This window comes from Monoraphidium neglectum (genome assembly GCF_000611645.1).
Source record: "Monoraphidium neglectum strain SAG 48.87 unplaced genomic scaffold scaffold01321, whole genome shotgun sequence".
NCBI lineage: Eukaryota > Viridiplantae > Chlorophyta > Chlorophyceae > Sphaeropleales > Selenastraceae > Monoraphidium > Monoraphidium neglectum.
The window spans coordinates 6777-15759 of record NW_014012307.1 but is presented as its reverse complement, the minus strand read 5'-3'; the positions used below and the strand labels follow the sequence as shown (position 1 = coordinate 15759).

The window sequence follows — 8983 nt, the reverse complement described above, 5'->3', positions numbered from 1 at the left end:
TGCGCAGTCTGTGCAGCGCAGCCCCTTTGTCACCGGCCTGAAGGCCGCCATGGAGGCCCGCCGCCACAGCAAGCTGTACTACAGCAAGAAGGGCTTCAGCCGTGCCATGCGCGTCGCAGGCGTCAACCGCAACCCTATGAAGGTGCGTGTTTGGGGCGGTGGCCATTCCTTGTGCCTACATCCTGCGGCCAGGCTGAGGTGTGCTGCGCCAGCCGCGCGTGGGCTGGCTGTGCGCCTGCGCTTGAAGGCAAGCGAGGCTGCTCTGTCCATCTACTCGGCCTATGGCCTCCCTTGCGTGGATCAACTTTGCCAACAACAAGTGTGTCAAATCCTTCCCTTGACTCTGCTGTGCCCTCCCTCGCCCTGTGTGTCTCCACTGTCAAAGGACCGCGCCTCGGGCCGCAGCAAGCCCATGCCTGCCACGTCAACGCGCATGGTGCATTCAATCTGGGAGAACTACTTTGGCGTAGGCGAGGGTGGCGCGGGCCCGCAGCCCGCGGAGGAAGGCACTGTGGCGCGCGAGGTGGAGGAGGACCCCAACGAGGAGGACGAGGACGAGGCCGCCGGCGCTGTGGAGAACGCACTGGCCGGCGGCAAGGGCAAGGGCAAGGCCGCCGCAAAGGGCAAAGCGGTTGCAGCTGCTGCAGCCAAGGGCAAGAAGAGCCAGGTGGGCAAGGTGCTCCTTGGGCGTGCTGCTTGAGGTGGGCTGGTTGTGCCTGGTGTATGGGTGTGCTGTTTCAGTCTTTTGGGGTGGGCAGATGTTTTTATGTGCTCGGCTTCTACACGGCTTGCAACAAATCAGCAACAAGGATGGTACACCGATTTGACAACATCGCATGTCGCACTCTTTCAACCAACCGCAGTCCAAAAAGCCCGAGTGGGTGGGTGCATCAACAGGTGCAGATGCCGAGGGCCGCGTCCTGTACCGCGCTGCCAAGATGGGCGCCTGGCAGGTTGCCCTGGGCGATGTGGTACAGCTGCCGGCCCCCGCCGAGAGCGACGATGAGGAGGAGGTGGCGCCTGCGCCCAAGCCCGCTGCCAAGAAAGACGGCGACGGGGACGTGGAGATGGGCGAGGGCGCCGACGCCGCAGCGGAGGTGGCGGCAGTGAAGAAGCCCAAGATGCCTCCGGCCGGCCTGGTTCAGTGCCTGCTGCAGGAGAAGTCGGGCGAGAAGATGGTGCAGGTGTGCTGCTGCTTGGGAGTCGGAATGGAACGCTGTGCTGCATGCTGTCGTCTGCTCCCATGGCGCGCACCAGCAGCGTGGCAGCATCCAGCCCCCCGCTGCAGTGTTGCTATGGGGCTCATGGCCCTGCTGGGACGCTCTGCCTTATCTCCCGCCCTTGATGCCCGCCTTGTGCTGTGCAGGTGCGCATGCTGCTGCCGGGCGTGGAGACGGTGCTGGGCGATGCCGCCTCTGATGCCGAGCTGTTTGTGTCGGACGAGTACGTCACCGTGCCTCTGGCCGGCCTGCCTGGTGGGTGCTGAGATGGCCGGCAAATGCGCGCTGGGTTTTGAGAGCAACAAGGGGGCTGCATTCAGTGCCAGGACCAGCAACAGTCTTGACACTGTGCTGGCACACCTGACTGGGACTTGCACAGCAGCGTTTAGCTTGTTGCAAGCTATTGTAGTCCCCACGCCTTGCAGAGTATGCTGGCGCGGGCCCATTTGCTAACCCACTTCCCAACACATTTCTCCATTTTTTCCCTTTACCGCCATCCCAGGCGTGACGCTGGACGCCAAGCGCCTGGAGCGCGACTGGGCTGCTGACCTGCGCGGCCGCCACTTTGAGGAGGACGAGGCCCTTCGCAAGGCCAACAAGGCTGCGGCTGCAGCAGGTGGGGTTGGAGGTGCTCGCGGCAGCAACGAGGCTGGGGCAAAAAATCACAATTGTGCAGCCAGTGCCTAACATTGTTCTGCTTGCACGCCTCGCTGTCCTGCAATGTCAGTGCGTGCGCCTTGCGCCCTGAGCCAGTAATGGCCAGCAGGACTGCATAGCACTGGGTGGTCAAATCTGGCCCTTCATTCAAGACGGACGGCTGACGTCACTCAACCCCCACCCTCCCCACAAACCACCCCAACTGCACGCCAGGCCGCCCGCTGCGCTACTTCTACCGCCACTGGTACCGGCCGCAGCAGGGCATGTTCTGCGCGCTCCCAGAGGACCTGGGCCTCGGCACCTTTGTGGCGCCGCCCTCGCCGCCGGTGGCCCTGGGCGTGCTGGCGGGCGGCGGCTTCATCAAGGAGGGCGTGGAGTATGCAGTGGGCGACTTCCTTTTCCTGCAGCCTTACGCCCTGGACGACGCCGAGGACGAGGCCAGCAGCAGCGAGAGCGAGGACGACGCCAGCGACGCGGCCTCCAGCGGCAGTGAGGAGGAGGAGGAGGCGGGCAGCAGCGAGGAGGAGGAGGCGGCCCAGCCGGCACCCAAGGGCAAGCGTCAGCAGCCAGCGCGCGCCGGCCCCAAGGCCAAGGCAGCGCCTGCCAAGGGCAAGGGCAAGACGGCGGCCGCCAGCGACGCGGAGATGGAGGACGCCGAGGGCAGCGAGGACGAGGCATCTGGCTCTGGTGGCGACGACTCTGCTGACGAGGACTTCAAGGCCAAGGGCAAGGGGGCCGCGCGCCGCAAGGCTTCTAAGCCCGCCGCTGCCAAGCCCAAGAAGGCGCCCGCGGCCAAGAAGGAGAAGAAAGCTGCCCCCAAGCGGCGCGCCGCCGCCAAGAAGGGCAGCAAGGACGTCAAATACGCTGACGGGCGCAAGGGCCGCTTTGTCAAGGGCAGCTGCGAGGGCCTGCGTGCCTACATTGTGGCCCGCGTTGTTGAGGTCAAGGCGGCGGGCAGCGGCAAGGTGCGGGCAGGGGCCGGCAAGCGGGAGAATGGGTGGGTGCCGCTCTCCAGGGGTTAGCGGTGGCATCCGCGTCCGGCCGGCATTGTATTGCGCCTGTTCCAGCTGACGAGCGTCTTTGCGCATGCTAGTGCCATGCAATTTGTGATCGCTCCGGCCGGCTTGCTACCCTTGATGTGCGCCAGGCCTTGCACCTTCCTCCCTGCCATTTCAGCACCCTCCCTCACCATTTCTGTTTTGCCTCACAGGACGCCCTGCCCAGCTCTGTGCGCGTGGCGCGCTACTACCGGCCTGAGGACGTGTCCCCTGACACAGCGTATGCCGCCGGCTTCTGGGACCTGTATGCGCCACCTGCGCCCGCCAAGGGCAAGGCCGCCGACGGCCCCTGGCTGCAGTGGGTGAAGCCCGCGCTTGTGGTCTCCAAGTGCATCGTGGGCCCAGCTCAGGCCCCCAAGGGTGGGTCGTGGCGGAGGAAAGCAAATGGCAGGGCGCTGTGTTTGCTTGTGTGGGGAGTGCTTGGCTGTGCTGGTTGCCGCCCTGCATGCTGCCACCTGGCACTATTCTTTATTGGCTGTAGCACCGCCCACCTGCCCCTTTGCCCCGCTAACGGCTGCGTGGCTTTGCCTTGCACTCACCGGCCACCCTGCATCAACGGCCCAAAACTCCCCACTCCTCAACACCCCTCAGACCCTGAGGTGTCCACCTTCGAGGTGGTTGGCACCTTTGACCCCACCACCAAGGCGACCTCTGCCACGCCAGCTGAGTTTGCCCCGGGCGCCACCACCTCCAAGGCAGCCAACAACGGCAAGGGCAAGGCGAGCGCGGCGGACAAGGGCAAGGGGAAGGCGCCCGCCGCTGACGGCGCGGGTGCCAGCGCGGACGCAGCCGAGGGCGCTGTCGACGACAGCCTGGCCATGGCCACGATGGACATCTTTGCCGGCTGCGGCGGCCTGTCTGAGGGCATGCACCAGGCGGGTGTGGCCGACACCAAGTGGGCCATCGAGTACGAGTCGCCTGCGGCCGACGCGTTCAAGCTCAACAACCCCAGCGCAGAGGTGTTCTGTGCCAACTGCAACGTCATCCTGAGGGTGCGGCGGGCACAGAGGCCCAGGGGGGCAGGGAAATTCGTGGCAGGCAGACAGGGGCGCACGGCGGACAAGGGCTGGCCATTTCCCGCTGCCGTTGTGACATAGCAATCCGGGAGGTGGCGCGCCAACACTTCAGTACCTGGTCAGCACAACTGCAGCAGACCTGCCTTTCATGTCTTAATAACTCGTGCCGTGACCCTCTTCCCACCTCTGCCTCAAACTCAGCCCTCAACCCCAGCGCCTCACTTTGCACCACACCCCCGCGCCCACCCCGTCAGGCGGCCATGGAGAAGGCGGGGCTGACGTCAGACTGCTGCGCGCATGAGGACGCCATCGCCGGGGCACTGGCCATGGCCCCGGACCGCATCGCCGCGCTGCCGCGGCCGGGTGAGGTGGAATTCATCATGGGCGGACCCCCCTGCCAGGGCTACAGCGGCATGAACCGCTTCAACAAGGGCAACTGGTCCATGGTGCAGAACTCCATGGTGGGTGGCCCGAGACTCGCTGGCCCGGGAGGACAAGGGGCCCACTTGCATGCTGCACGACTGATGCTGGCCTTTGACCCTTGACGCAACAAATCCATCCCAGGCGTCCTCACAGCTGATTGCCCTTCCTGTGGGCCCCAAACCCCCATACCTCCCCCCCCCCTCCCAGGTGATGGCGTTCTTGTCCTTTGCCGATTTCTACCGGCCGCGCTACTTCCTGCTGGAGAATGTGCGCAACTTTGTGAGCCACAACAAGAGCTTCACCTTCCGCCTCACACTGCGCACCCTGCTGGACATGGGCTACCAGGTGAGTGCTGCCTTACTTTTGCGGCGAGGGCGGGGTCAAGGGGCGGGCTGCTGTTGTGTTGGTTGCAGGGAACCGGGGGGCTGGGTGAGATGGATGACATAAGCACCGCTATGAAAGCTGACAATGAACGGTTGATAGGTGCTTTGCAGGGCACTCCTGTCAAGAAGCTCATGTCGCCCCCAGCTGGCAGCATGAGTCCATTCTGCCTGTCCTCCCCACACCCAGGTGCGCTTCGGCGTGCTCAACGCCGGCAACTACGGCGTCCCCCAGTCGCGCAAGCGCACCTTCATCTGGGCGGCGGCCCCCGAGGAGCAGCTGCCAGCGTGGCCGCAGCACAAGTATGTGTTCCGCTCCCCGCAGCTCACCATCAACCTGCCGGGAGGCGTCACCTACACAGCCGTGCCGCAGACCCAGGTAAGCACCGGTGACGGGGTGGAGACTAGGGGAGACTGGGGATGGCAGGTTGTGCGGCATCTGCGGGTTACAGATGCCATGACATGCGCGGACGACAACCCGCCTCTTTGCCAGCGCGTCTGGCACTAACCATGTGGCTGCGTCTTGGCCCCCACTGGCATGCCCCCAGGGCGCACCCCTGCGCACCGTCACCGTGCGCGACGCCATCGGCGACCTGCCGGTCATCAAGAACGGCCATGACCAGTGAGGCCGCCCACGCAGGGGGGGGAGGAGGGGCGTTGAGCCCTGCTGGCTTGGCAGCACCCCCAACTTTGGCAGAGGTGGTTATCGAGGCGATGATGCTGCCGACTCTTGGCGTCGGCAGCATTTGCAAGTATTTGCTCCAGGTCAAACCTTCACCCCAGCCCCCTCCATCCCCCCCCCTCCTTGCTCTCCCAGGGACAACATCCCCTACACGCAGGGCGCAGTCAGTGCCTTCCAGAAGAAGATCCGCAACGGCGCCTCATCGGTAAGCACAGTAGAGATACACAGTCACGGTCCTGCCCCTCAAACAATTTGATGCCCCCGCACGAGGCAGCCGGGCTTGGGCTTGCTCACGCCCTGCCTCGTATTGCTTGGGATGCTCTCCTATCTTGTCACAAACCCGCACAGCACGCACGCACACATGCAAAAACACACGCACGCGCACACACCTACGTCCAGCTACGGGACCACATCTGCAAGGAGATGAACCCCCTAAACCTGGAGCGCTGCCGCTGCATCCCCAAGAACACGCCTGGGGCAGACTGGCGCGTGCTCCTGGACATTGTCAAGAACGACCCCGCCCGCGAGAAGTTCAACGTGAGCGAGACAAGGGCGTAGGGGGGGCAGCACACAAAACATTAGGGGATTGGGGCGACCTCTTAAGTACAAGTTTCTGGTTGGCTGATGCCAAAATGGTATCACATAGCCGGCTTTAGGAGAAAGCGCTAGCTGCCATCTCCTGGCCTGCCACGCCGCATTCAGCCACGCCAGTGCTACCACCGAGCACTCTCTCTCTCGGCTCCCGGCCGACTTGGCACCATCTCGCAGGGCCAGCCCCTGGTGCCGTGGTGCCTGCCCAACACTGCAGACCGCCACAACGGGTGGCGCGGGCTGTTTGGCCGCCTGGACAAGGCGGGCCACTTCCCCACCAGCACCACCGACCCCCAGCCCATGGGCAAGGTGGGGCAGGTGTTCCACCCGGACCAGGACCGCATCGTCAGCGTCAGGGAGTGCGCGCGCTCTCAGGGCTTCCCGGACACCTTCTTCTTCTCGGGCAACGTGCACAACAGGCATAGGTGCGGCTCAGCGGGGGTGCGGGGGAGCCCTGCATGGGCAGAGGGACTCCCAAGATTGTGTCACCTGCAGCGGAATGTGCAGGCGGCAAGTGCCAAAAATGTCGACTCCAATTCCATTGGCGGTTGGCCGCTGACCTGGCTGACCTGCCCCCTCCTGGCCGCCCTCACCGCCACACAGGCAGGTCGGCAACGCCGTACCCCCGCCCCTGGCCGCCGCTCTGGGCAGCCAGCTGCGGAACGCGCTCGCGGCCACCCACGCCAAGCAGCTGGCAGGCCTGGCGGCGCAGATGGGCGGCAGCAGCTGAAGCCCGCACTCATCCCTGGGCCGCGGTCGAAGGCCGTGTTGACAGCCGGCTTTGCTCACACAGTGCTGTGCACCTGTCAGATTTGTCATATATCTTCTGTCAAGGATCAGCTGTATGATTCTGACTCTGTACCTAGGCAGGCCAAGTACCCGCACTGTGTAATCAAGTAACCTCCCTATCACTTCTGTCAGTCATACGGTATGTGCCGTTTATGTGCATCAATGCATGCAACCGTGAGCAGCAAGCGCAGCAGCCACCATGCGCGTGCCTTTCAAGCCAGGCAGAGCCATGGGCAAGAAAGCATTGCAGAAATACCAGGGCTGCTGCATTGGCACGCCCGGAAACAATGGTACGCCAAAGGCACTCATTTGGCGGCCAGCTCAAAAACAAGCAAAAACTGTGGCAATGGCGCACGTAGCCATTCGCAGTGCATGTTCAGTATGAGAGCGGAGGCTTTGGCTGCATCGGCTGGGCCCATCACGAGATGAGGTCAACCCGCAGCTGACTGGTTCCTGCCTTGTCCGTCAGCAGCCCCATCAGGTTGCGCACAGCTGCGGCCTCCCACAGCGCACCCTCCACTTTCAGCAGCAGCAGCCCGGGCAGCTGCTCTGGCAGGAGGCGCAACCACCCTGAGCTGAGGGGCCCAGCAGCGATATCCCGGTTGTCCACCTGGCCGCCAGCGCCGCCCTGGCCTATTGAAAGGGAACCAAGTGCCGCGCTGACACTGGCGCTGCCACGGCTGCTGCTCGTCGCTGACTCGCCGGGCGGTGGTCCGGCGAGGCAGGCAGCGCTGACTGCGAGCTCCCTGAGGCTGTGCGCAGCCAGAATCCAGGCTGGCAGAGCCTTGAGCCGCGTGGCCGCAAGGCCCAGCACCACCAGCCGCTCAGCGCAGGCGAGTGGGCGCCTTGGCAGAGCAGCCAGCGGGTTGCCAGCCAGCTCCAGGTGCGTGAGATTTGATAAATCCCCCACCGTGGGTGGTAGCTGCCCCAGGCCACAGTGTGCCATGCTCAGCGTGGCCAAGCCAGGCAACGCCGCCAGCACGGCCGGGAGGCAGTTGGCGACGTCGGCCCCCAGCTCTGGGTTGTGAGAGACATCCAGCGCCGTCAGCGCAACCAGGCTGGCGAGCCCGACCGGAACGCGCCCCAGGCCACACTCCACCAGCGCCACGCGCGACACCTCCGCGCCACCCGCAGCGGCCCCAAAGGACGGGTCGAGGCCCAGGGGTCGCGGCGGTGCGCGGATGCTGACGCTACACAGGCCCTGCAGCGACAGCAGCAGTGGCACAGGGTCTGCCTCCAGGCTGCAGCGGTCCAGGCTGATGGCTGTCAGGCCTAGCAGGTGCAAGGACAGGGACACACGTGAGGGGCATGCAAAACAAAAATGGGGTGCATTGATGGTGACAAAAGGAAGGGGATGGTGCAGTGAACTATTGGCCCTGCCAAACTCAAAGCAGCCCAGCCCTCCCCTCATCCTGTAACGCGTCTTCTGCCGACTGGCCCCCAGCCATGGGCCCTGAACCCAGGCGCACTCCCGACCACACACTGCTTCTCCTCTTGCTCCCGCTGGCACCCACCTTTGAGGTCTGCCAGCTGTGGTGGTAGCTCTCTCAGCCACATGTTGGCAAGCGCCAGGCTGGCCAGGCCTGTGGGGAGGTCCACCAGAGCCTCGGGGCAGGCGGGGGGGATGTCCAGGGACAGCACCAGCGTGCGCAGCGCGGGCAAGAACGCCAGCTGCATCAAGCCGCTGCCCATCACGCTGGGCGCCGCCGCAGTAATCTCGAGGCAGCGCAGCCCACGCAACACGCCTGGTGGGGGTTGAGGGCAGGTGAAGGGGTGCGGTGACTGGAAAGCTGCGGGCGGTGCCTGGAGGCCCCTCATGCGGCTCGGGCGTGAGACGCTCTGGTTCCTGCCTCGGGGCCACAGAGTCCGCATGAAATCAGCAATGATCAACACCCGTAGTGCAACAAGCGCTTGTCGTCCAGTAATGGACTTGTGCTGTGTGTTAGGATGAGGTGCAAAACACCCTAAGCAGGCTGCTGCCTGCCAGTCATACAGGGACGCAGCACGATGTGCAGCCATCGCTGTGGCCTCGTGCCCCCACTTCACCACGGCTCACCTCTCCCCATGCCCTTTGCCACCCCTGGCCCAGCGCGCCCTTCCCACCGCCACATCCGCCATGCCGACCCATCCTGACTCTCCGCCCCACCCAACCACCCACCCACCAACC

General features: G+C 64.6%; 2 protein-coding genes across 2 annotated transcripts; one reads left to right on the top strand and one right to left on the bottom strand.

The window, feature by feature from the left end:
• Window positions 1-49: 49 nt before the first annotated feature.
• Window positions 50-6757, top strand: MNEG_7465 (DNA (cytosine-5-)-methyltransferase; the record flags this gene model as incomplete). The annotated part of the gene is made up of 16 exons (XM_014044064.1): window positions 50-142; window positions 386-667; window positions 864-1184; window positions 1367-1475; window positions 1723-1836; window positions 2091-2842; window positions 3088-3295; window positions 3527-3927; window positions 4206-4412; window positions 4582-4719; window positions 4945-5133; window positions 5303-5376; window positions 5572-5641; window positions 5836-5973; window positions 6205-6452; window positions 6631-6757. The coding sequence occupies 16 exons, from the start codon at window positions 50-52 to the stop codon at window positions 6755-6757; spliced, it is 3471 nt and encodes a 1156-aa protein (XP_013899518.1).
• Window positions 6758-7234: 477 nt separating this feature from the next.
• On the bottom strand, window positions 7235-8508 carry MNEG_7464 (hypothetical protein; the record flags this gene model as incomplete). Its single annotated transcript, XM_014044063.1, has 2 exons — window positions 7235-8088; window positions 8331-8508. 2 exons carry the CDS (start codon window positions 8506-8508, stop codon window positions 7235-7237), a joined length of 1032 nt encoding a protein of 343 aa, XP_013899517.1.
• Window positions 8509-8983: the final 475 nt, after the last annotated feature.